At 46.7% G+C, this 27,640-nt stretch overlaps 1 protein-coding gene across 1 annotated transcript; it reads left to right on the top strand.

The window, feature by feature from the left end:
- Positions 1-2,596: 2,596 nt before the first annotated feature.
- epha4a (eph receptor A4a) lies at positions 2,597-27,089 on the top strand. Its single transcript, XM_068737475.1, has 19 exons — positions 2,597-2,913; positions 3,541-3,608; positions 5,927-6,124; positions 6,396-6,506; positions 6,929-7,283; positions 15,093-15,248; positions 16,921-17,454; positions 18,871-18,995; positions 19,148-19,307; positions 19,416-19,527; positions 20,378-20,436; positions 20,695-20,808; positions 20,920-21,105; positions 21,200-21,261; positions 21,446-21,655; positions 22,268-22,444; positions 24,429-24,616; positions 24,723-24,908; positions 26,039-27,089. Exons 1-19 carry the CDS (start codon positions 2,757-2,759, stop codon positions 26,154-26,156), a joined length of 3,276 nt encoding a protein of 1,091 aa, XP_068593576.1. The 5' UTR covers positions 2,597-2,756; the 3' UTR covers positions 26,157-27,089.
- Positions 27,090-27,640: the final 551 nt, after the last annotated feature.

Raw genomic sequence — 27,640 nt, forward strand, 5'->3', positions numbered from 1 at the left:
TTCTGTTCGCTTCTTCCTTTGTTTATACCGAACACACGCATGCTTAAACACAGACGCACGTCCACTCTCTCTCTCTCACACACACACACACACACACACACACACACACACACACACACACACATGAATTGAGTAATTTGCCAGACTAGCAGCTGTTACGGAGAGAGCTGAGCACCAACGGAACGCCTCTGACATGCTAATGACCCCGACGGGTTGAACCGCACACGCTCGCACATCACAGATTTAGAGAATCGGACTATTATCTGTCACAGAACCCGGAGAATATCAGCCTATAGTGGACTGAATATTAAACGGTTTGAGCTCCCAGTGCGATGCGAGCACTCTGTGTAGGACTGCAAGCCAAATGAAAACCCAACTCACTCCAGGAATATCTTAGTGAGGCTTTGAGGGAAGATCCTTTTTCAACACCCCCCCCCCCCCCCCCCCCCCCCCCCCTCCTCCCTCTCTCCCCCCCTCCCTCCCTCCTCTACACCACCACCCACCCGCCCAATCAAATCCTCACTGGCGATGCGCTGCTCCTCATCTCTCTTCTCCGCTTCTTTTGTTCATCTCTCTCATCCACCCACACACCTACAGTCCCTCTGGCTTTTCTCTTTACACTCTCGCACGCATTTACATTTGTCTTCTTCGTATGTACTTCGCTTTATTTATTTCCGCCCTTTTTTCCGTTCTCTTCATCACCGTTAAGACACTCTCTGTGCACAAATGCAGGTTCACGTGATGCAGAGATGCGAAAAACAGAACGGACAACCGGGCCTATATTTAGTGCTTTACAATACAGATGTGTGGGCAGCAGCCATCTGGGGCCCCAAATGGAACAAAAAGCGTCGTGTGTGTGTGTGTGTGTGTGTGTGTGGATGTGTGGTTCAGGGCTAAGGGCCAAACTTAAAGTAGGGGTTCGAGGCTGTGGGGGCCCGTTGTGGAAACCCCCTCCAGAGAGCTTGGGAATCTCAGGGGAGAGTGGGAAAAACATCCCGACGGTCATCAATCAAACCTTTGGCGACGCAAATGACCAGAAACAAGAGACCGTTCTCCATCCGTGTCGCTGCGTCCCCTCCGCCCCACGGTCATGTCCCACCCACCCACGCCGCTGCCCCATAGGCTCTCGCCGGACGCCGCGCGATGCGATTCGTCCGAAAATCGTGATTCCAATTCTCGACTAATTGGGTCTTTGTGATTGCGCGGTCTGTCGTGGCGCTGGGGGAGAATGAAACGTGAAAAGGACATAATGGTGGGGGGGGTGAGAGTGGCAGGTTGAAGCGAGGAGATCGTTTTTTTTTATTTTTTGGCGTCTCAAAGCGCCAGATGCTCTTCCTGGACCCATTGTGATGCTTTACGGGACATCGAGATGCTTTCGGCGTAGCAACAAGCGAAGACACAAAGCGAGACTGGAGACCGGCCTAGACGGAGACTCACACGAGCACATACACGCAAATGCAGTCGCACACACACACACACACACACACACACACCCTCACACATGCACTCACATATCGTTCTCTGTTTGAAGCACTTGAAGACGCTTGCTATTCGGCGCTCTGTGTTGGTCGATTTCAACAAAAGGTTATCAGAACTTAACTTTGCACATGCTGAACAAGGACAAAACAAAGGGGAAGCACATCTCTGTTCCTCCTTTTGTGGTAGAATATACACACAACAGTAGGAATTCAAGAATGCACTTCTTCAAGCTGCGCCTCCTCTGTCGATGGTTATTGTTCGCCAGAGTCTTTGAGCGAGGGAGAGTGTAGGAGGACGGGTCACGAGCTGGCTCTTTGTTTTGCGCCACCACGCTCCTTCTACACGAGGCCACAGTCCTGAGCCTTTTTGTTTTAATTATTAAAGAACAATTCTGCTCTTTTTCTTCTTTGTTGCATCCTGTTGGTGGGAGGGGGGGGGGGGGGGGGCGATTGAAGCTCCTTCTCCTCATCGTATTTGCCCTAAAACAAAAGCCTTCTAGGACAGAATCCCTGATCATCCATTGGGTTTCTCCTCTTTTTTTTCCCCCCCTAAGAAATCACCAACAGGTGGCGCTGCAGTCACACTCTTCCTGCTCCTGGTAGGACAAAGAGCTTCCAACAAAACCCCAGTTGTTATCAAGGCAACCGAATCCAAGCAGTTGAGTCCTTTATCAGGGAGATTGTGACACATTCATGTTTTGGTGTTCATATGACAGACTGGTTCTTTTTTTCTTCTTCTTCTTTTGTTTTGTTTGTGACGATGTGACCTTCGTGACCCCGTGCCTGCTGGCACCTTTCATCAGGGTTATCACCCAGAGTCAACTGTATCCTCTGCTTACCTTAGATTAGTGTATCCAAAGTGGGGTTCTGACCGGCCCTACGCCATGCTGTGGTTCAGGAGAGCACGAAGTGTCTTCCTGGAAAATTACGCATTATTTCATTTAAAGTGAATACAGTCAGCTAAGCAGAACTATGTTAGAAATAAATATATATATATATATGTTAGTTGCTCCGCAGTTGTAATCCATAGAGCCTAAATAAAGATAAATCTACCAAATCATTTCAAGTGTTTCTAAAAAATCCATTTCACTGTGTCCTTGTCTTTGTATATGTTTTATTCACGTGGACATGGAGCACATTACTGTACGCCAGTTGGCTCGTGTCACTTGAATTACCATTATGGGAAGCATCTGAGTGTAAGAGACCGCCCCGGTATCCGCTGCTGCATCCAACTCGCTTTCACACTTGGGTTCATTCACACACACTTTTCCCACCGGGATGGAGCCGCTTCAGCTCGCGCGCAGAGCCAACGGGCAACACACACGCTGTCACTCGGCACACATGGCTGCAAATGTATGGCGAACACTTTCCACGTTCATCTGGATATTACCACTAGTTTCAAGTTCGAGGACGAGGATTTATCCGCCCAACGAAGGTGAGTGAGCGAGTGAGGGAATCGTCGGAGCGCGCGTGAGTGACACATTCGGGGTTGACGCCGCTGCGTGCGCTCCGCGTCCGCGTCCTGGAACGGTTTGGAGCAGGGCGAATACATGCGTGGATCTCGGAACGGCCGGAAAGTTGGATTAGGGGACATTTTTATTATTTCCTCCTGGTGTCTCGCGGAGTTTTGCCTCCGAGTAGTTCAGCTGCGTGTCACGTCTTCCCAGTACGGTCGTACTTCCCAGATATTTTTCGCATGATGTGGTCACCGTATAGCGCACAGTGTGTAGCGTACAGATAAGTGTGAAACGTATCGGCCTTTAGTCATTTATTCAACAGTTGAACCTTGAAACTCACACCTGGCTTTTTGTTTCTGTAAGCATAAATACGATCTGAAGCCATTTCATCAATATTAGAATGTGCAGTTATATTGATGTATCTGATATAATGTAATAAACGTAGTTTAAAACATAGAGAGGTAGACTCCAGGATCATATGCTTCCTCCTTAGTTCTTCATTTAATGATGATCTTGTCTCCCAATTGCAAAATACTTACTTCTCACTGGTGAAGAATTGTATTTCTTTGGTTTGCCCTGAAACCACTTGCATGTGTGCATTGTAGTGACCCTGCTGGATACCAGGACAGTGCCAGGAGAGCTGAAATGGGCCGCCAGTCCTTCCGAGGGAGGGGTGAGTGGGAGCTTTTTCTTTTTCTTTTTTTTTTTTACAGATACACTGTTTACAACCACACTCGCTCACATCGCACTCGCACACACTTGAACACACTTGGGTCTGGAAACTGTAAATAATCATCCCACAGATTTTGAAATGTGCTGTTGTTCACCAAGCCTTGAGTGCTAATATGAGACTGCTGGCGTCGTGTTTGGCACGCGGAGAGGCATAAACCAGCTTGGTGGTGGGTGTCATTTTTTAGGGATTTTTACTACCGTGCAGTTGCCAGGACGAATCCTGCAGACATCTATTTTGTATCGCGTCCTCTCATCGTTTTTGTACTTTTTGTTATTGGTACATTGTGATCTGCCATCTATGTCCTTCCTCTTCCTCCCTCACTCCCTTGTGCTCAGTGTCTCTGTCACTTCTTTGTTGGTTTAAGAGTTATTGGTGAACTTGACACTTATTTCTTCAGTCACCGTGCTCTCATTCTCTCACATGCCGCTTGATTGACGGGGTCCTGGTCTGCACGCACTGAGCTTTTGATTACAGAACCCCCCCCACACACACACACACCACCACCACCACCCCACCTTCCTCATCCCTCAGCTACACACACACACAAAACACCAGCTCTGTATGGTTCTTTTTTCCCTCTGACAGCTGTGATTTCTGTCTGCTGACAAAAGAACCTAGACAAGGAGGCATCATACCCCACGATAGGTTTTTACTCATTCTAATACACACACATGCACTGCAAAGACACACACACACACACACACACACACACACACACACACACACATACAAACATACAACCGCACACAAAGATATGACCACGTACTGTAGGAGTGCAAAGTTCTAGACCAAAGGGCCGGACCGATGCTAGAACTGTGAGGCTGATAACGACGCCGATAATGTGAGAATAATAAAAATCTGATGATGATGATGATCATAAACCAATGTTTAAACATTAAACTCAATCGTCCAAAATGACAAAATGCTCAACAGTAAACCTCAGTGGAAGTGCCAAAATCTAAAATCTAAACAAACAAATACAATAATAATGAATACAAATGTACCGCACTGCAGTTTCTGCCAACATATACACCAATATTACTTTGTTAGTATATTTGTAATAAGCCAATATCGGCCAATAAGATCAGTCCTGATGACATATCGATCAGGCTCAATTAGTCACACTCACACACAGACCGCCTCCTCCCAACACACACACACACACACACACACACACACACACACACACACACACACAAACACATTCTGTCTTTCTCTGACTCGCCCTCTCTTTCGACACGGCACATTTAGTGTGTATACAGCTCTCAGCAGAGCCGATTATTATTCAGTGGCAATAAAAAGCCAATTTGGAGTTGGGAGGCTAAGCGGTCATTTGAAGGGTCACAGTACAAGGCAAATAGTCGGCTGCATTGAGATGGATGGCGCAGCGAAGGTTGAGCGTGCTTCTCTCGTATGGAAATGTGCCTTTTAGAATCCTTGGGAGTCGTCGCAAAACAAAATCCGAACCGCTGTCCGCCGCAGAGCATTGCCGCAGGAGGGAATGCGTTCAAATGTGCATATGAAATCCATTCGAACCTGTTTTTCTGTATCTGTGAGGCCAAATATATCTTCACCTGGTTAGAGAAACAAGATACGTTGTCCACAGGGAGCACGTTGTTATGGCCGCTGCTTCTGTAACGCTATTTCTGTCTACTAAGGCTATACGCGCACCTTACGCCGCAGGTTTCAGTCCTGAATCACCCTTTACAGACTTGCCGTCACAATCATTGTTAACATTTAGCCTCGTTGACTTTTTTTTGTCCAAAAAAAATTGCACCATCGCTCGCAGCAACCACCAAGGACTGCTGCTTCTTTCAGCCTGCTTAGTTACCTGTGTGTGCATTCAAGTGCTCAGAAACTCCAACCTTTTCATCTACAAGCTGCCTCCACATTCAGCCACAGCCACAACATTTATATACACTGTTCCTATCGCAGGTTTCATCAACTACTCGTCAGCTAATCATGAAATGTGTTTATTGAACAAGAAAACAGTTTTGACCTGCTCTTAACTGCCTTTGCGCGCAACAATTTCACAACTTAAGCCAATGAATTCCCTCCGTTTAATGATCACTTTGATATTAGCATCTGTTTTGATGATATTAATGGAACCTCGCTTTTTAAAAGCGGCGGCCTTTAATTAAAGTTAAGTACGAACAGTTTACCGTTAAGGAGCTTACATGTGACCAACACGTCCTCACGAGTGTAATAACAACAACAACAATAATAATTATACATTTGCGTGTGTGTTTGTTTTGCAGTGGGAAGAGGTGAGCATAATGGACGAGAAGAACATCCCCATCAGAACGTACCAGGTGTGCAATGTCCTAGAGCCCAACCAAAACAACTGGTTGAGGACCGACTGGATCCCTCGGTCCGGCGCTCAGCGGGTCTACGTTGAAGTCAAGTTCACCCTGAGAGACTGCAACAGCCTGCCAGGGGTCACCGGCACCTGCAAGGTACCACGACACACACTCGAAAATTAGATGACGTCGAGGATTTCCGTTATATACTCTAAAGTCTTTAGCTTGTTAACTTTTATGCTAATTAGGTGATGGACGGGCGGCTGCTAATGGGGCTTTATTATATATTACAGCTGCTGGTCATTCAAGCACAAAGCCCCCCCCTTTTGACTCATTATCATATTAAGAGAAAAGATGAGCGCTGACGATGATAAATAGATGCCTCTGTCTCACTTTTTTTTTTTTCTGTCCCTTTTTGTCCCGGTAGGAGACGTTCAATCTCTACTACCACGAGTCTAACGAAGACAGAGAGAGCTACATCAAAGAGAGCAGCTTCATTAAGGTGGACACGGTGGCAGCGGACGAGAGCTTCACCCAGGTAACACTGAACAACTGAGTCAGGCTTTGAGCTTCTTTATCTTCCCGCCTCCGCTCACTTTAATTTGCTCTTATCTGGAGAATAAAAAACTCGGTGGCACTTAGCAGTAATTTTTTATTTGTTTTACAAGCGCTTTTATCTCGGATGTCCATTCCGCCGTCCTCAGAAATGCTGGCTGGGTGCTTTCTGCCGAGTCCTCGCAAGAATTACTTCTGATGTTGGCATTGTTGGCGCTGCAGCTTCTTTTACCTTTGCGGTCAATAGAAGTCAATCTGGATGAGAGCCAAATGCTGAAAATGTGAAGATCAGCCGCGGTTCAATAGCAGCTCCCCGCTTTAGCTCCAACAAGCGGATTGAATTAATGAGGGCCCGACACAGTTTACTGCATCTCGTTAACGCCGCTCCCTCCTCTTGGCGTCCAGGTGGACGTCGGCGACCGCATCATGAAGCTGAACACCGAGGTGCGAGACGTGAAGGTCGCGACGCGGAAGGGTTTCTACCTGGCCTTCCAGGATGTCGGCGCCTGCATCGCTCTGGTCTCCGTCAGAGTTTTCTACAAAACGTGTCCGCTCACCATTCGCAACCTGGCGACGTTTCCCGACACCGTCACCGGGGCCGACACGTCTTCCCTGGTGGAGGTCAGGGGGTCTTGCGTCAACCGATCGGAAGAGAGAGAGGAGCCTAAAATGTACTGCGGCGCTGACGGAGAGTGGTTGGTTCCTATCGGCGGATGTCTCTGCAACCCGGGGCACCAAGAGAAGGGTGGCGCGTGTAAAGGTACGTGGAGCTGCGTGTTTGTCTTCTGTGGTGGTCCGACTGATCCATGTTGGATCTGTGAGCTCTCCGCTCCTCTCGCGTCGCCTACAAGTAACAATGCTCTCGTTAACGAGCTATTCGCTAACAATAGAAAAAACAATGGCAGAGATTTTGGTTTGTGTAGTAATTAACAACCTTCTTGATTATTCGATGGATTGTTTTGCCAAAGATTATTTTTTAGAGTAGTTGTCCTCTTCAAGGGGCTATTACATGTTTGGAACAACCCAACACATGAACCAGTGTTGGTGTTTTTGTCTCTTTTTACAGAATGATAGCGAGTTGAATGGAGAAGGCGAAAGACTACGTTACAATTACACGTTTTTATTGCTGAAATGATCTACGTACTTTTTGAATGATGACACATTTTGCAACACAATTGCCTTTCAGGCGCATTACTCACGCCTCAAAGGCATAATCGTCCACTTATTTGCGTTCTTGCCGACTCACTTTAAATATACATTTGCCACTTTAACAACAGACTCAATTCAACGTGCTCTTCATTAGTTTGTTTGTTTATTCTGCTATTGCACTATGCTTAGCGTTACGCACCGATGACCGAGCCAAATTCCGTGTTTGTGCGATACGAACTTGGCAATAAACCGATTCTGACTCCGACGTCCGTACGAAGTCGGAGCCAGGAGATGGGTGACTTAAAAAGACCGGAAGACTCTACCACCCAGCGACACCTCTACAGCTCACGAAGAAACATGTTATATCGTATGGACACTCCACCGGTTGCCTGGAAACGTCACATTGATAACAAGCCTCTAGAACGTGTTACAGCGCCCAGTCAAGAAATAGTGGATCTTTTGGATAAATCCAAGAAGTAAAGAGAGTTTTTTTTTTTTTCTTTTGTTATTTGTATTCCTGCAAAGATAAGTGGAAGCTCTCAGGTCTCACTGTGAGGTGTGCTGACATAACAACAGCCATCTGGACTAAAATGTCATTCTATCACTTACAAATCTGGCCTGAACTTTTACGGTAACTAATATGCAAGCTGTTCGCACACCTCTCACCAACATACATGTGGCGTCGATGACGTGTAAATGTTTGGAAGTGACTTGTTGTGATAGTGAAGACAACTCAATGTGTGAGAAAGCTGGGGCGAGCGGGGGGGGGGGGGGGGGGGGACAACAGACTTAGTGGAGACACTTTTACAACATTGCTTCGCTCCCTTTATTCAGTCTGATACACAACAGACACACAAGATGTTCTCTCTCTCTCTCTCTCTCTCTCTCACACACACACACACACACACACGCACACACACACGCACAGAGACCAATAGAGACGAGGGAGAGGGACTCACTGATCTGCTGCCGCCGTTATATTTATGAAGCCTATCCCAGCAGGCTAATTGTATAACAAACAGACCCATAATTCAGAGAGAGAAGAAGAGATGCTGAGAGAGAGAGAAAGGCAAAAGATGGACATAAAGAGAGCAATGCAGTCAGTGCCAGTTGGCGTTAAAGAGAGAGAGGGGGGGGGGGACGTGACATTTTCTCTTTGCAATAAGACGAGCAGTAGCCAGAATTGTGTGTGACAAATGTCCTCTAAAACCTTTAGTCCCCTAGCCCCATTTGTTCTCCGTGAAAAGAAGAGGAGGTCTGCGGGGTGGTCCCTGAAGGCTGAAAGATGTTCCTCCTCATCTAGATTTAGGAGAGACCCTTGACTGTTGAACCTCCAGCAGATGCGAAGTGCCATCTATCTGTCCGCCGCTCTCTTCTCCGTCTCCGCCGCTCTCTCGCTGCCTGTCGGGTCGTTGGGCCGGGCTCAGCTGCCTCGGTGGAAATCCATCAACGTCTGGATGAATACCGAATGCTGCTCGGCGAAAAACTCTGACCCTGCAGTATTGGATAGACGACTGAACACCTCTTCCATTTTAAGTTTGGAATTCGCAGAGAGAAAGAGAGGAGGGGGAGGGAGGGGGTGTGGGGGGGGGGGGGTGATCTGCCTCTCCCCCCCCCCGTCTCTGATGTCAAACAGGTTTGTGGATCCTCTGGACTCACGTGCCTTCAGTCAGTCAGTAGAGCAGACGCCGGCACAGACGGACAGACGCTGAGTGTGTGCAGCCGGTTACAGCTGGACGGAGACGCTTGTGATCACGGGGAGGTTCATACTGAACGATGCAGAGAAGAATGAATCATGCACATCCACAAAATAGCTTAAGGCAACAGTTTGACATTTGGAACTAGTCATGAAAAGATTGAAGAAACCACAGCCGATGTCTGAGACAAATTAGATATGATATGTTTATTAGTGAGTTGTTGAGGTTCTTTTTTTTTTTTTTTAGCAAAGCCAGGCTAGCTGTCTCCCCCCCTGTTTCCAGTCTTTATGCTAAGCTAAGCTAACCGTCTCCTGGTTTCATTTAACTGACCGATATGCCAGTGGCAGTGCATTTCCCGAAACATCAAACTATCCCTTTAATTTCATCCATGATATACCTCAAAGCATAGAAACACTCAAAAACAAGCCCAATTCAACCTTGTGTGTTTTCTAAGTTATCATATATCTTTACTGTTATTTACAGCTAAATTTGGCATTCTTTATTTATCAACCACAGTTTGCGTCTGTGTAGATAGTTCTACTCTCCTGTCCTGTCCTTTTGCCTTTCTAATGCAATTTTAGCATTCCCAAAAAGTCCCGTTGAACTGAAACAAGAGCAGACTTAGCTAACGCTGTGAAATGTGAAAAGTTCATTTTCACTGTTGACACGGAGTAATGAGGATGGAGAGGATGAGAGGAGACGCTCTGGAGAGGAAGAAGGGATTAGAAGTTGAATGGGGCAAGTGGGGGGGGGGATTGAAAGAAGGCCACTGACAGCAGAAGGCATCAATACAGGGCCGCCCCTCCCCCGCTGGGGGGGTTCGTCAGCGGGGGCAAAGGGGACCAGTAGAGAAACACAAGAGAAAGGGAACTCCCCCTCTATTCTGAACCCGTGGTTAAGACCGAGGTCACGACTGATGAAGACGTCAAAAACGCTTGACTGACAGCCACACACACACACACACACACACACACACACACGCACACACGCACACACACACATACTCATACAGAGAGAGTTTAGCTACAGAGTGCAGGGTCACGACCGAGGTAGATGAAGACGTCAAAAGTTTGACAGCTGCGATCCGTCTGGGAGGATCGGAAACGAGGGAGGAGAGACAAGAGGAGTAGAAACAACAGAGAGAATTTGAAATGTGAACGGCCGGAGAGGCGGAATGAAAGAGGAGCCTTTTTTGTCTCACTGTCTCTACACCGGCCTCCTTCTTCTGTCGCCTGACTCCGCTCACTGCCTGGGAGGGTGGGACTGTTGCTCTGTATGTATGCATATGTGTGTGTGTGTGTGTGTGTGTGTGTGTGTGTGTGTGAGTGTGTGTGTGTGCGTTCGCTGCATCCAGAGAGAGATTTCACGGTTGTGCTTCTTTCCAACGCACCTGCAGTGTCTCGTCAACAGCAGAAAGCTGTTTGCAATGAGAGAGATGAAAAGAGGGGGAGAGGGAGAGGGAGAGGAGAGCGACGGAGGGAAAGAAAGCCACACTCAAAGAGAGAGAGAGAGAGAGAGAGAGAGAGAGATGACAGAAAGAAAGAGTGAGCGGATGAGAGAAAGAGTGCGTAATCGCTGTATTCAGACCCTCTAATTATTGCACCGCATTTCTGGACTCTGGTCATGTTGGATTGCTGATTTACTGTGTGTGTGTGTGTGTGTGTGTGTGTGTGTGTGTGTGTGTGTGTGTGTGTGTGTGTTTGTGCAACCCGTGTATGTGTGTGGGTACTGTATCTCTGATTTTCTGCCTAACAAAGCCCTCCCTCCCATGTACTCACAGTTTGGAGGGCTGCCCAGAAATGCCTAGAGTGTGGTGGGGCAAACAGAGAGGGAGGACGTGTGCGTGCGTGCGTGTGTGTGTGTGTGTGTGTGTGTGTGTGTGTGTGTGTGTGTGTTTGTGTGTACATATGTGTGTGTATACAGGTGACAAAGCAGGCAAAGGAATGGCACAAGTGAATGTCTGAAGCAAACCAAACCCAGGTGGGGGGAATGGTTTGCATTCCACCATCACAATCAACAGAGTGTGTGTGTGTGTGTGTGTGTGTGTGTGTGTGTGTGTGTGTGTGTGTGTGTGTGTGTGTGTGTGTGTGCGATCTATTGTCTCCTTCTCCCAGGTTGTCCTTAATGGAGAGGAGGTTTGCCAGCTCCACCAGTCTGTAGCTCTCTGGCATCGGAACAAGCCCCGCTCTCCCTCGCTGTCTCTCTGTCTTGCTCTCATTATCCCTCCTTTCTCTTCTCCAACTCCTCTCCCTGATCCACGGTCGAGGGGGGGTGGTGGGGGGGGGGGGGGCTACTGCTGGTGGCGGGTAGTGTTCTCTGTTTGATGGGGAGGGGTATTGTTGCAGAGCCCCTTTTCACATGCTAATGCTCGGCACTGTTGGCTCTGGGGCAGGGACACACGAATCCATACACATTTCTCCTCAAACCACCAGTTTTTGTGAGTATTTAAATTTAGGCAAACTTAAAGCTGCGGCTTCCCCTGAGCGCATTCCTGAGGTTTTTAAACGCAGGGTGATTTCAGTAGCATGGTGTGCCCGTGTTGAGATATGAGATGGATTTGATACCGGGGCTGTGTAGGAATGTGAGTTTCTGGGGGAGCGGGGCTGTCCTCTCGATGAAGACACACAGCAGGGTGGAGGATAAGAATCGCGTCTTGTCTCCGGCATTTTCCGTGGGTTTTAATTAACAGGGCGCGACCCCTTGTGATTAATAGCGTCCCTCCTCCTTGCGTGACAGTCTATCAATCCGTCCATCCATCCGTCAATCCGTCCCCTCCCTCCATCCGTCACGGAAGACAGGTGTCGCGCTGGAGCGGTCGGGGAAGAGGGGGGGGGGGGGGCACTTCCTCCATCTACACCCCTCTGCTGGGAAGGAACAAGGGGCGATGACAGATAACACGGGGGTCAAGGAGAACACACATGCACACCCTGCCACATACAGTGTGCCGACAGGGCTCTTTAGTTGGATTTCATGTGAGCCGCATTTGCATTTTAGGTAGCAGATGAATGCATATGCAAATGCCGACAATGCTGATAGTAATCAAAGGGCACCTTCCCCTCCCTCCTCTTCACTCGCTCTCTTTCTCTATCTTCACCTCTTTGTGTCTCGCTCCTCCGTCAGTCCGTCCCTCCATCCTTTACACCCCTTGTCCACTTTCTCGCCACGAGCGGACAGAGAGCTGATTGCGGTACGTTTGCTCCGCTGCCGCTAACGGGCACACTGTGGACAATGTGGACATACGCACCACGTCTCTGTCCCCCGTCACCTTTATCTTTCATTGGCATGTGCGCGTCGTTTTTTTTCGTCCAAATCCCTCGCAGTTTATCGGGCGAGCTCGGGCGAGCTCGGGCTCCCCGCGCGGTCCTCGCTGGCGTAGGGTTAATGTCGGGTTAATGACACTCTCATGAGCTCTTATTCCAGGTCAGCCGGTGCTCACCCCCCCCCCTCCCTTCCCCTCCCTGTCGAAAGACCAGCGCTAAAAAAGACACAAAAGGCCACACACAACAGAGAGAATAGAGACATGTGAGGGTGCTGAAGGAAGTTTATGGCTTCAAATACTTCCTCCTTTCTTTCTCTCTTCCTCCTTCTGTCTGTCCTCTGTGTTGGAGACAAGGACAGAGGATTGGGTGGGACAGAGACAAAGGCGGTGTGCTACCTCCCCCCTTGGCAGAGTCTTGCTTAGGTCTATAATCAACCCCTGAGTCCTTAGCGGGTCAAATACTCTTCTATGTCTTTCTCCCTTTTAATTCCCTGCCTTCCCCGTCCGTGGCTTTCTTATCCACGTTGATGATTAAAAGCAGAGGAATGTGCTCGACAGCCGCGGAGCGATAATGATTTGTTTTATCTCACATTTGATTACGCCGGCTGACACGTGATAAGCCAGTCGCCAGATGAAAGCCAGCTTTATCAGCTGTAAATATGTTTATGAATGCACAGGTTTGCGGCTTTGTAGTTTCCAGCCACCACCTGTGTTTTCGGTGCGCCGTTGATACATATATGCATGTGGAGCCATAAACGCTGCTGGTGGACTTCAAAGCTTTTCTCGAGGTTTGCCACTCGGAGAGGAGAAGGGGTACGCTGAGAGTTATCAGAGATACAAAGACAGATAAGTAGAGGTCGAGGAGGAAGTGCGCAGGGAGCGAATGAGGGAGGTTGTGGAGAAGAAGAAAAAAAGAAATGCGAAAGGGAGGGCGAACCGAGTGTGTGAAAGAGCAAAGCCAGGGTGGCTCACGCAGATGGGGCAGGATTGTCGGTGTGAGTAGATTACAGAGGAGACTTCCTCCCTCTCATCTGCTGATGAGAGTGTCATAAAGCACTCTGAGACACTCAAACACACACACACACACACACACACACACACACACACACACACACACACACATCATTCCCACATTCCTATCCACTCCCACTGGGATATCTTCATCTCCCTTGGAAATGTAAAAGGGTTGGGGGGGGGGGGAACTGGGAAAGATGGTGGGATTGAGGAAGTAGAGTGAATAGGCTGTGATGATGAAAAAGAAGGTGTTGAAAAAAAAATGATTGCGGTGGAAACAAATGAAGGATTTCCTACTGAATTTAAAGAGAGAGAGAGAGAGAGAGAGAGAGAGAGAGAGAGAGAAATGTCTCCAACCAGCCACGCTTTGCCGTCTCTTCTGCTTCACCAGTGGATGTCAAGCGGTATAATTAGGCACTCATTTATTGCATTGTTGCTCTGTCAATGCATGAATTCCTTGGTATACAGAGAGACGATTCCGCTCCCTCCTCCCCCCCCTCAGTCTCTCTCTCTCTCTCTCTCTCTCTCTTCCTCTGTTTCTCCTCCATATATTTAAATGTCAGTAATATTTGTGTTGGCGTTTTCGGTTTTGATGTGTTCAGTGTTTCTGCTTTCTGCGAGTGGGAGCTGATCAGTGAGTGTTCTTTAGGTGTTTCTTTCTTCGCTTATCAAAATCAAAGATAAAAGAGGTTACAGCGCTCATCCCGCTCACGCTTATATCCGTCGCTGTTTTTTTCACGGGTTGCTTTTCTTCGGATCGAAGGGAAGTCCGTGCGTTGATGAACTGGTTGTGTGAGCCGTTGAAGCTGTCACTACGGACGACAAGAGAGAGAGACCGTATCAAGGGTCAGGGGTCAGCTTCGCTGTGCTTGCAGCGCACACATCAGGTTTTAAAGGGTATCCCGTTGAGCGTCTGTCACCAAAACACATTTGCGGAAGACTATTGCGACGACTGTCGGGGTTGTGCACAATAGGGCCTCCATGATTTATTGTAATTTTGATGAATCTGTTGATTAGTTTATTGATTAATAGATGAACCGTTTGTTCTATAAAAAGCAGGACCAGCAAATGCCCCCATGTTGACCATATTTAAAATGCAATAAAATATATATTTTATGAGCTGCAACAACAAAATGTGTCACTGCCGATAAACATTTCAGCTCAGCCTACGTGCGTATGATAGCTTAGAATAAAATACATGTACAAGTACAAGTAAAACTGGGAACGTTTCGTCAAAACATTGCTCCAAAGCATCGCTAGTGGTCAACGGTGCCGCGTTCTGCTCAAGGTAACGCGTGAGCTCACTTGACAAGCACTTGTTTCGTGTCTTGCACAAAGTTTGCATCAATGTGACCTGTTGTCACTGACATTTCCTGACGCCGGTGCACTTGGCTAAGCGTTCCGTTATTAACGCAGAGTCTTAAATCTGTCTCCGTCTGTCCCTCCGCAGCCTGTCCTGTTGGTTTTTACAAGGCCACGTCTTCAGATGCGGGATGCTCCAAGTGTCCTCCACATAGCCACTCACTCAGAGACGGGGCGACCGTCTGTGACTGCCACTCCGTATTCTACCGCGCTGACAGCGACCCTCCCTCCATGGCCTGCACCCGTAAGAACACACACACACACACACACACACACACACACACACAAACAAATATTAGTAAGACTATACAGAGGAGAAAATGAAGACAATATGTGTGAGCAAGCGCAGTCATTGTCTCCCACAGCTCTGTCTCTACCAAACAGAGGGATACACAAACTTGTCTGAATGCCACCCCTGTTTCGCGATCCTATTACTTATGACTAAGCCACCATCTACATCCTGTCCGGGAGTGAAGACATCGAGGAGTGAATGAATGTCCTCTCGCTCTGTCTGTCTGTCTCTGTCACTCTCTCCGAGTCTCTGAGTAGGTCCTGTGTCACAGACTCGGAGACCTTGGTCTGTGTGTCATAAACTTAATTATGCCTATATACAGCACATGGTTTCCTTGGCCTGGGAAAAATGAAACCATACACACACACACACACACACACACACACACACACACACACACACACACACTCTGTCCCTCAGACATAAGACACACAAAAAAGGAATACCACAGAAGAAAACACCAACCCATCAAAAACATCTCTGAACAGTATGGTTTTCAGTCTGATGCCAGATGTCTACATTCCAACTTGTGCCAACAGCCCCCCCTCCATACACTCTGTATACCAGGGGTCACTAATAGGCGGACCGCGGTCCGGATCCAGACCCAGACGCCGTTGTATCCGGACCCTGGACCTAAAACCGATGGATAATTGAGAATTATTACATTTTGACGGCACAGCTTTTCTAGCCTTTACGGCACTCGGTCAGTGGGCCAGGAAACAAACCGACCAATTACATGCGTTGTACATCACATCACATGATGCAGCTCAGTCAATCAAATATGGGTATTCTGACAAGTTTCCTGACTAGAGTGAGATGTAGACACACGGGGGAGACGAGGAAAGAGAACGAAGGGCAGGAGAATAAATACGTGAGTCAGAGAAGTTGTTTCACATGAAGTTCTCCAAAAAGAGGAAAGTGGTCAGAGAGACCAGAGAGACCAGAGAGACCAGAGTCTTTAACCAACAATGAACAGACTCTTATAGGTTAATTCTTCCCACGGACAGTTTAAAACCAGCGTGTCTCATATGTTCAGAGACCGTGACGATTATTAAGAAAAAATGGTGCAAAGTTACGAAATCATTTCACCTCATGTTGATAGCAGACCATCTCAAGGTGTCACTCTAATCTGATATTAGACAAATTGTCTCATGAATGTGATTTGAAGTTAGCTCATGCATGCAATTTTGAAGGGCTTTTATTTTGAAATGCTACATCAGAATGTCCTGGTTCTCTCTGAGTGAAACCTTGAGGTGGTCTGCTATCAACCTGAGGTGAAATGATTTTGTAACTATGCACCATTTCCTCTTAAGATGCACTTTTTTTGAAAGTTTTCAGTTATGTCATATATATATATATATATATATATATATATATATATATATATATATATATATATATATATATATATATATATATATATATATATATATATATATATATATATATATATAGCACTAAATAGCGCAAGTTAGATATTATTGTAATTTTCCGGACCTTTGCACAAGGAGATTTTCTCAATCTGGACCTTTTGGAATTTGAATTGAATACCCCTGCAGTATACGCTCTCCTTATGTGTTATGTGCAGATAGAATGTAATCTTGGTTGGTTGTGTCCTCCTCAGAGCCCCCTTCAGCCCCACAGCAGCTCATCTCCGTGGTGAACGAGACCTCGGTGGTCTTGGAGTGGGCCCCCCCTCGCCGGCTGGGAGGACGGAGTGACACCAGCTACAGTCTCGAGTGTCTCATTTGTCAAACAGCGAGCCACGGTCACAGTAGCGGCAAAGCTCCCCCCAGGAATCGCAGCATCTCCCAGCTCGAGGCTCAGCACAGCGGCCAGGGGATGCAGTCGGACCAGGGGATTGTGGGATCTGAAGTCCAGTCGGGGAGAGGCGTCTACCAGAGCAGACCGGTACCCGGAGACTACCCGAGACTCGGCTCAGGCTCCGTCTCCAGCTCTCAGCGCTGCCTGCCCTGTAGCTCCGATGTGCTCTTCTCCCCCGACCAAACCGGCCTGAAGACCACCAGGGTGGTGGTGAGCGAGCTCAGGGCCCACACGCACTACACCTTCATCGTCCACGCGCGCAACGGGGTCTCCCAGGCCAGCGGTGCAGGGGCAGCCCAGAGTGTGTCTGTCACTGTCACCACCAACCAAGCTGGTGAGTGTGATAAATCTGTTCGTCAGACTGTCGCAAGCAACACAAAATGTGCTCATAGATGTTGTCCGTATGTGGGTCAGCACAATACAAACTGCTGTTCACTGCATGTTGGCCCGCAGGGAAGCAAAGCCCCATGGGTAATGGCAGTTTGAAAGTGTGGAAGCATGTTATGAACAACCTCTGTGTGGAGCTACATACTTGCATAACTATCCGCCCTAAACACTGCTGGAAACAGATATCGGTGATGTATTTTATTATTATTAAAGAGGTACATTTTGAATACGTATTTCTTTTAACGCTTTCCAAATATATTGTCGGTGCATCTTGTGCTTCGGCCATGTCTTTCTTTCTGACCTAAAATAAATTGTGAGATAATGAATAAATAATAAATTGAACATTTCAAATACATTAAATGAAGAAAAACGAACTAAACTAGATTTGAAAAGCAGTCTAAATACATTCGCTATCATTTGCGTTTGGCCTGTCCACATTGTAATAAAAAAAATAACATATTGCAAATGTCCTACTTCTCCACAGCATCAACACTAATGAACCTACAAGACGTGTTTCCTGCTGAGAACTCTCGTACTTACTATCACTGTCATAGTTGCCATAGTTATTACTCTGTCCTCCTACACCTAACAACAGCTGAATTAATTACAGGGCTGCTCTTAAGAGGATGTCAGAATGCATTCTGGGAAATGTAAATCACTGACTTAAATACAAATAGGAAGAGCGTGTTGAAGGGGAAAGTAAATGACAACGGCCCCGTAAGCGGTACAGCAGACCCATAACGTGTGCTAGTGTGAGGGCGGGGCTTTCCTCTTGACCACTGAAGTGTGTGAAAAACCGCCCAGATTTTATGGCGTGTTTCATTTAAGTTGCGAAGGTGTCGGCCGTCGTGTCGGCGCTCCTCTCCATTCGTTTTTTTCAGCGTGTGCTTTTTTTTTTTTTTTTTTCGCGCGCTGTTACATCTCAACTGTCATTGCTTTAAGTCCTTTTACGACGGCATTTAGAAAACAGCACACCTGCTTAGTTCCGGGTGCCCCCGGGGGAAATAACTGAGCTGTGTGTGTGCACAGCATGGGGAAGTGACTGGGATTCGTCGAGGCCCAACCTGCACCACCATATGGCCCTATATCATATTAAAGCAGCCGCAAAAGGAGGACGAACGCCGTGAAGGAAGGGGAAATGGAAGGATGCAAGAGGAGGGAAAGTGGAGAACGAGGCTCGTCTCTCCGGAATAGGAAGGGGATGAGATTTAGGTCATTTCTCAGGTGCACCGGGTCAAACCGGCACCGAACCGTATCTTTTTTTAACTGAGTTCAAAGCTGTGAAACTATTACAGATGTCATCTTATCGGCAGCATCGTAGAACAGGCAATATGTCACTCTACCGTCTTTCTCTCCCTCCCAGCTCCCTCTCCGGTGTCGGCCATCTTGGCCATCGACGTCACCAGGCACAGTTTGTCGTTGTCGTGGCAACAGCCGGATCGACCCAACGGGGTCATCCTGGAATACGAGGTCAAGTTCTATGAAAAGGTGAGGCGCCCGCAGGTTAATGCGGCTTCGGGCAGCTGTCTGGAATGCCAATACGCTGGCACGCTGTTTGTATTTCCCCCGATGTTGACGATTGGATTTGCAGTCGAGCGTTGAAAAGAACCCCCCCCCCTCCTTTTGTCCCGTCTAATCAGGATCAGAAAGAGAGGTCCTACCGCATAATGAGGACCTTCTCTCGGAGCGTCGATGTCGCAGGCCTCAACCCCCTCACCGTGTACGTGTTTCACGTGCGCGCTCGCACGGCCGCTGGATACGGAGAGTTCAGCCCGCCGTTTGAATTCGCCACCAATTCAGGTATTCTGACGGCGGCGTTTAGGAGTTTCGGACGACGCGCCAGAGTTTAGTGCGACGGGAGTTTTTGCAACTTTCTGCTTGATGACCTTCTGTGTCCTTCCCTGTTAGATCCCTTCCCCCTGATTGGAGAAGGAGTTAACTCAGCCTTCCTGCTGCTGTCTGTCAGCGGGGTTGGAGTTTTACTGCTGATATCTGCAGCTGTCTTCATCATTAGCCGCAGGTAGACACGCACGCACACGCACACACACACACACACAGGCATCCATACAGGCATCCATACAGGCATGCATGCACACCTATAGGTTGGTTAGAAGTTTCCCATCAATGCGTCGCTGACGTCAACATGAGTGCCGTCTCTACCTTAACCGCTGCTTTTGACCAAATTACCACAATGCACACAAACAACACCCACAACTCCCCTGCTATTGTGTGGCTAAATAATGTGTGTGTGTGTGTGTGTGTGTGTGTGTGTGTGTGTGTGTGTGTGTGTTACCTGGAGCTTTTAAAGGGGATTAGAGTGGAGACAGTGATAATCCCTTTGTCCCTGACTTGTCATTACTGTCTCTTCAGCAGCACAGCTTGTGTGTCAGCTTCCGTGGAGGTGCACACACACACACTCACACACACACACACACACACACCTGCTCACCCACAAAGGTGTTTTTGACAGTTTCTTTGTTTAATGGAAAACACCTTTTATCTTGCGCTACCTGAGGCATCGCCCCTCCTCCCTCTCTCCCTTGAATGCTTTCATCTAGTCGCTCTGTGTCTTTCCTGCAGCCCGTTTGCTCTCTGTTCTCATTGTCATTGCCGTTTCTCTCGCAGCAAATCCGGAAATGCTGTGCAACGAATGCACAGCGCTACTGGGAAAGAAATAGTGTGTGTGTGTGTGTGTGTGTGTGTGTGTGTGTGTGTGTGTGTGTGTGTGTGTGTAAAAAAACAATTAGACACGTTTGCCCTTCTATCAGTTCTCTCAACTGTAGAAATCACAACAAAGAAACATGTGACAAGTGAAAGTGTCTTTTCGATGATTGCGTGTTAAATGTTCATCACTTCTATTGTCTCATCAGGAGGAGCAAGTACAGTAAAACAAAGCAGGACTCTGAGGAGGAGAAACATCTTAACCCAGGTATTTCAAACACACACACACACACACACACACACACACACACACACTGTACTGTTAGAAGAACAACAACCTAAGAGACAGATGGATGCTCTTTTTTTCCTCTTAGATCCACCTGCACACATCTCAGACAAAGACATTTACATAACATATGCACCAGCAGTTATACAACTCATATTTCATATCCTCCTCTGCATCCCTCCTCCTCCTCCTCCTCCCTCGTTTCCTCTCCTCTCCTCTCCCGCATCTCCTTTATGGCAGGAGTTAAAATCTACGTGGACCCGTTCACCTACGAAGATCCCGATCAGGCTATCCACGAGTTTGCCAAGGAGATTGATGTTAGCAGTATTCACATCGAGAGGGTCATTGGCATGGGTAAGCCTCGCACATACACACACACACACACACACACACACACACACACACACACACACACACACACTCGCTCCCTTGGCGCTCACACTGCTGTTGGCTCTGTGTGTTTAGGAGAGTTCGGGGAGGTTTGCAGCGGTCGGCTGCGCGTTCAGGGAAAGAGGGAGATCTACGTGGCCATCAAGAGTCTGAAGGCGGGATACTCTGACAAACAGAGGAGGGACTTCCTGTCCGAGGCCTCCATCATGGGCCAGTTTGACCATCCCAACATCATCAGGCTGGAGGGTGTGGTGACAAGATGTGAGTTCTTGACAGAGCCTGTGAACTCCTTGCATTAGTGGTATTTGGGTTGTGCGCCTGTTGTAATTCAATATTTCTCAACTTACCTGTTTAGGCAAACCGTTGATGATCATCACAGAATACATGGAAAATGGATCCCTGGATGCTTTTCTTCGGGTACAGACTTTTGATTATACAGTTTCATTTTTTATGAATTTTGCTTTTAGTAGCATTTCTTTCCCCACTGGACCGAAAAATGTACCAAGGCCCAGATGAAACGCCCTCTCTCACGACTGCCCAGCTTGTGGTCGTGGCCCCCGCGTTAACCCCTTCTCTCGTCTCTATAATTCAAATTTTCCAGAAACACGACGGCCAGTTCACGGTGATCCAGCTGGTCGGCATGCTGCGCGGCATCGCCTCGGGCATGAAGTACCTGTCGGACATGAGCTACGTTCACCGAGACCTGGCGGCTCGGAACATCCTGGTCAACAGCAACCTGGTGTGCAAGGTGTCCGACTTCGGCCTGAGTCGAGTTCTGGAGGACGACCCGGAAGCTGCCTACACTACGAGGGTGAGACGCTCTCAGGAGCGCAAGTGCTCTCGTATCAATTCATTTTATTTGTTCGACGGCGTTAAAAGTAAAGTTTGGCTTTGCTCTTGGCTTCGAGAGAGAGAGAGAGAGAGAGAGAGAGAGAGAGAGAGAGAGAGTTTACTCGAGCAGGCAGAGAGGTAGAAGGGTGGGACACAGAGCAGCAGCAATTCTGATTGCCTCACGGCAGCTACTACATTCTACAGCACAAATAGAAGACCATCAGACGCTGCGCAGATGATTTACAGACGCATTTTATTCATTGCATCCAGTGTGCATCGGCAAATGCTATGCAGCAGTAAATGTCATTGCATTAAGTCAAAACCTAAGGTTTATTTTTTTGTAGATGAAAAGAACAGAAAGCTGCAGAGTGCATCCACCTCGTCCCATGTGCTTTTTCATACGTCAATATACTTATTAGCCTAATGATCCCAGGTCTTTAGACCACTATGGAAACACCGACAACAGCGGGCTGAAGGAACTTTTTAGTTCCTTTTTAAAAAGTAGTCTCAGAACTTTAGATTACCAGGGAGTTCTCGGTGTAAACACGGCCGTTATTCACTAAAACAAAATGACTTTTACTGCCTTTTTAAGGAGGCCACTGGGACTTATCTGTCGCCGGGAGGGAAGATCCCCATCAGATGGACGGCGCCGGAGGCCATCGCCTACAGGAAGTTCACCACGGCCAGCGACGTGTGGAGTTACGCCATCGTCATGTGGGAGGTGGTCTCGTACGGAGAGAGACCCTACTGGGACATGAACAACCAGGACGTGAGTCACTTTTGATACCCCACGAGTTTCCTCAAAGACAAAAGAGTGAGCTAAATCACGAAAAACACTTTGCATATTTTAAGCTAAATGTCAGATCAAAATACCGTTCACCTCCATTATTATCATGTCATGCATTCAAGGAATGAAGGATTTGCCTCCAGAGCAGGGATTGCTCTCAAATACTCAAAGAAGATTCAGTTTTTTTAATTTCAACTTTCATCGTTCACTTCTGGGGAATCTTAAACACTTATTTTGGGAATAAAAACAAAAGTCACTTCACCCAAAATGTTCTTCATAAAAGTACAGCAGGTCAAAGTCTGACCACTTTAAGATCTAATGAATGTTTACGGTTTCAGTAATAACTCAAAGATTCATCTTCATTATAACTTCCAAGTATGTGGTTTATATAATACGGTCAAAGTGGGGATTTGCTTAAAAGCTGTCTGTGTGATTGCACTTGAGGTTGCCCCCCCCACACACACACACACACCCCACCCCCCACCCACCCCACCCATGCACTCTGTCGTAAAGCTGAATTTTAGCAATGTCTAGGATGTCTTAGGAGAGGACTTGAGGAGTGATCTGTCCTCCATGTGAGGTACTGAATGCTGACCCGGAGGCTTTGACCTCTGCACCGTTTTAAAAATTAAATTATTTTTTTTTTGCCTTCTTCCGCAGAAAGGGCAGCAAGCCAAGATTTAGCTCTTCAGTCACAAGACATTTCGTTGAAGATAATATTTAGTCTTAATTAAAAATGACTAGAAAATGCTGCTTACTGTTATCCTTCAGCCAAGCACACACACTATACACACACACTATACACACATATATATATATATATATTTAGGGGTGATTCAGTTATTCTGAGCAGTTTTTATATCTGAGACAAAAATCCTATTTCAGCTCAAATTTGCAATCACTTTGCTATCAAAGCTTGTTAAGTTTGAGTAGGTCAAAGACGCAGTCTGGCATATGGAAATCTTCAGACATGATTGATTTCATCTGCCGCGCGGTTGTAGTCTTAGAAAACTTTCCTCATAAGCCGTTCTCTAGACACTCTATCCGTCTTATTTACTTTCCTTTTTTTTTTGAGTAAATTAGTACATGCTGAGATGCTCGTCTGTCTTTGTTTGGCTCATTTGTTTTAGGTAAAAAAAACAAGTAAAAAAAAAAAAATCATATTTTTAAATATAACTGTTTCATTCTAAGGCATTGTTTTTTAATATGATGTATATTCATAGGCAAAATGTTGGCACTCAAAGCTGCAGCAGTGACTGGGACACACAGCTCATGAGGCAATGGTCCAAAATGAAAACAAAATATAGGCTAAAAAAAACGCTAACTCCACGGCAACAATATATTTCCTGGTTCCCCCAAACATAGAACATCAGAAAATGAATAGGAGTTATAAAGTCCATTAATATTAACGTTTGTCATGTTGCACCACAGTATTGTTTTTGACAGTCGTCTCAGTTCTGTCTGAGCCGGGGGGGGGGGGCCACAGTGAAACCCCTCATGAAAAGTATTGTCCCACAAATATAATGTACAAAGGAAATGGCGCAGCTGCTCACAGCTGGAAAAAATAAAAATAAATTTGATGGTGAGACAGCTCTGGAAATATTTGTTTTGGGAGAGACAACAGAAGAGCAATAAATCTTCAGCAAAAAGGTCCGGCTTTCTTTTTTTTTTGTCTAAGTTTAACCGGCAGTGGCTTTTCAAAGTGGCAGTTTGATTGAAGTCTGTTGGCGCATATATTTAATCATTTCCTGCACAAAACCATAATGATTTATTGCATGCGATACGCACAAGTGCAAACACAACATACTGTAACAATCGGTTGATTGTATAGTATCAGAGTAAAGTATGGAATTCGGACGAACGCTGACATCTCAGCCTGTTCTGTGAGCAAAGACTTGTTCTTGTTTTATGTCGTTTAGTGAAACATTTTTGATCCGTGTTTTGGGAACACCTGCCCTTCCTCCAGGTGATCAAAGCGATAGAAGAGGGCTACCGTCTGCCCGCTCCCATGGACTGCCCCGTGGTGATGCACCAGCTCATGTTGGACTGCTGGGAGAGAGAGCGAGCAGAGAGACCCACCTTCAGCCAGATACTCAACATGCTGGATAAGCTCATCCGCAACCCTGGCACTCTGCGCCGGACCGGAGGGGACAGGTACGTGTAAATCACAGAAAAATACACACATGTCCATTGGATTATGAATTTCCCCAGTCCTATTTCGGTACTCTGCCACCACTCTCCCGCTCTGTGTTTCCCACAGACACACAGCCACTATGTTGGAGTCGGGCGTGGGGTCAGAGGTGTGCGTGTCGGTCCTGCCGGAGGTGTGCGTGCCGGCGTGGTCGGTGTGTGAGTGGCTGCGCTCCATCGGGTTGGAGAGGTACAGGGACACTCTGGCAGCAGCGGGCTACGTCAGCATCGAGAGCCTCCTGGCTCTCACACACCAGTAAGTGCACCTTCGTGTGAAAACGGACTTCGGCATTCGTTCGTCACTTTCTTTTTTTCTTAGTGCAGAAACACGAGTTCATCTTTCGCTCAAGTCGAAACAAGAGACGGACATTTTCCTAATGCATCAGACAACAAACTGGTCCGTAGGAAACGTGATTTGAACACGTCTAAAGAACATGATACATGATATAAGTAGCAGTGCTTGTTCACGTCAGGAAGATGTGGAGAGAAATTCAACACTCCAATAAGCTCACTGACACCTTTACAATTTGTCAAGATGTCAGTAGTTTTATATATATATACTGTAATTGCTCCAATTAATGAGCAATCTCAGAACCCATCAACCATCGCTCTGAATAAGCCCCTGGGGGCAATAAGACCCTCCAGCCAGCAGACCTCCTTCACCGTGCGCCGCTCAGTGTTTACGGTCCGATTAGCAACTTGAGATGCAAGACTGGAGTTGGAGTTGAGAGACGTTGAGTTCGATCTGTTTGTCTCACATACGGGCCATTTCATAAGCTGATTTTAAACCGATAAAAAAAAATATATCTAAATCGTCGTCAGGCGAGATTAGACTTCTCGGTGCATCATGTGTACCGACTTATTTGTTTACTTGCGTTCAACCGTGTGTGTAAGTGAAGTTATCCAACTGTTTGTCTTAGGTTGTTCAAAGAAGTCATCTGAAATCTATTAAAAACCTAAAAATAAAAAAAGAACATACCGATGCGAAGGTGACATATTCATTTATTACAACAATGTGTCTCCTGAACTCTCCGCACCGCTGAGCTTCGTCAGGGCTGTGCTTTCTCCTTAACATTGCTTTGCCTTGCTGCTTTACTCTTTTATTATGCATTTTGATCATTCTGAATTAGTTATATGGCACAAAGGCGCAAACTATACCAGGCTTTGGCTTTGATAATAAGGTCGCAGCTCAATTGGTAGACGGGGTTGGCTGTTAATGGTCAGGTTGGTGGTTAACATGTGTTCTTAAGCAGACACTGAACCCCAATAAGCTCTTAATGTGTGTGTATGGGGGGGGGGGGGTCATGAAACCGTTCCTTATCCTTTGAATACTGCATGTTGAGGATTCGTGTGTTTGAACATGTATTTTTGTCCCTGCACCCACAGGGAGATGGACAGACTTGGAATAATCACACCGTCACACCAGGACATAGTAATTGCTAGTGTGCAGCAAGAAATGTTGTCTCAAATGCAGCATATGCAACACACAATGGTTCCTGTCTGAGCTGGAGATGGATACAAGCCTCTTTTTTTTTTTCTTTTTTTTTTTTTAGAAGAAGAAGAAGAAGAATTTCATTTACCTCATCCATGCACTTTAGAGACACTTTTACACCAGTGGACATTACACGGAGTGGCTTAAAGTACAAGAGAATGAGAAAAGCAGCACTTTTGTGGACTTCCATCCTGTGGAGTTTTCTGAAAACCATGACCTGGACCATGACCCGCAGGTGGCATTGAGCTACTGAGAGCTCAGACTGAAGCCTCATCCTCTTATCTCATTATATTATTATCTGTTTTGTGAAGGCTGACGTGTTAAGGCTGTGCATAAGCAGAATGGCTTCCAACCTTTCTTTTGCTGCTTTGGGCTTGACTTGAATAAAATGTATTTTGTGTTTATTCGTATGTCTGTGTGTGCGTGTGCGCGTGTGTGTGTGTGTGTGTGTGTGTGCGTGTGTGTGTGTGTGTGTGTGTGTGTGTGTGTGTGTGTGTGTGTGTGTAGCGTGAATGCACACAACATGGAATCTCCGTTGTCAAGACGTCAGCTATCTTTGAATATTCTGAATATGCAAAGTTACCCAATAAGAGAGAGAGAGTGGGAGGAGCCGGACAGAATGTATCATCACGAGCTCTTACTGGTCTCATACCGGAAGATCATACGAACAAACTGTATGATTTGCTTGTGTTGTTTTTTTTTTTCCATTGTTCATTTTAAAGATTTTTACTTGTATGAATTTCTGTTGAATTCAACATTTAGAATAGAATGACATGCCTTTGTGTGCATGTCTTTTGTTTGATGCTAAGAATTAGCTACATGAAGCATTTTGTTTATTTATGGTCTTTTTTTTTTTTATAGTTTGTACATTGTAAAAATAGAAACACTGAGGACATATTGTAATGACTGTCATATTGCATTGCAATAAATCCCCAAACCCATCCATTTATGTAGGTTTTGATGTTGTTCGAACAAAGCTTTTGCATTCTAATGTATATAATGTACAGCATGTAATGTAGACGGACCATCAAGTGAAGCCGTAAGCTCTTCATGAGTTTGGCAGAAGAAAGTGCGGAAGTTGAGAGTTAGTCAGCGGTTTCTGTAACACGGATGAATCCAGAAGAACGCCCAGTTGAAATGCTTCTGGTGTCATCATCACACACAGTGTTGGGTGTGTGTGTGTGTGTGTGTGTGTGTGTGTGTGTGTGTGTGTGAAAGAGAGGACGGAGGGAGACAGAAACAAGAGTAGAGGGAAACTGAAGCTTGAATTAAAAGGACTGAAAATTAAGAGTGGGCTGTCACCACGAGCGTCTGTGTGGCATCGTGTTTTTTATAGGCTAAATTGGGCTGAGTTTGCAGTGCAAACTTGTCGAATCATCAACATCTGTTTCCCTCTATGCTACCACAACACACACACACACACACACACACACACACACACACATGTATGTGTGCATATCCACACCAGGGAATTGATTGGAGGAACCCTTTGATAG

Source organism: Cebidichthys violaceus, unplaced genomic scaffold, assembly GCF_023349555.1.
Source record: "Cebidichthys violaceus isolate CVI_PGR_0920_01 unplaced genomic scaffold, fCebVio1.0.p SCAF_8, whole genome shotgun sequence".
NCBI lineage: Eukaryota > Metazoa > Chordata > Actinopteri > Perciformes > Stichaeidae > Cebidichthys > Cebidichthys violaceus.

Bases quoted from the DNA above. Each gene is read 5' to 3' on its own strand.
- epha4a (XM_068737475.1), top strand. From the start codon at position 2,757: ATGGAGCCGCTTCAGCTCGCGCGCAGAGCCAACGGGCAACACACACGC. The intron at 2,914-3,540 runs GTGAGTGAGCGA...TGTGCATTGTAG, and splicing joins GATTTATCCGCCCAACGAAG to TGACCCTGCTGGATACCAGG. The intron at 24,909-26,038 runs GTAAGTGCACCT...CTGCACCCACAG, and splicing joins CTCCTGGCTCTCACACACCA to GGAGATGGACAGACTTGGAA.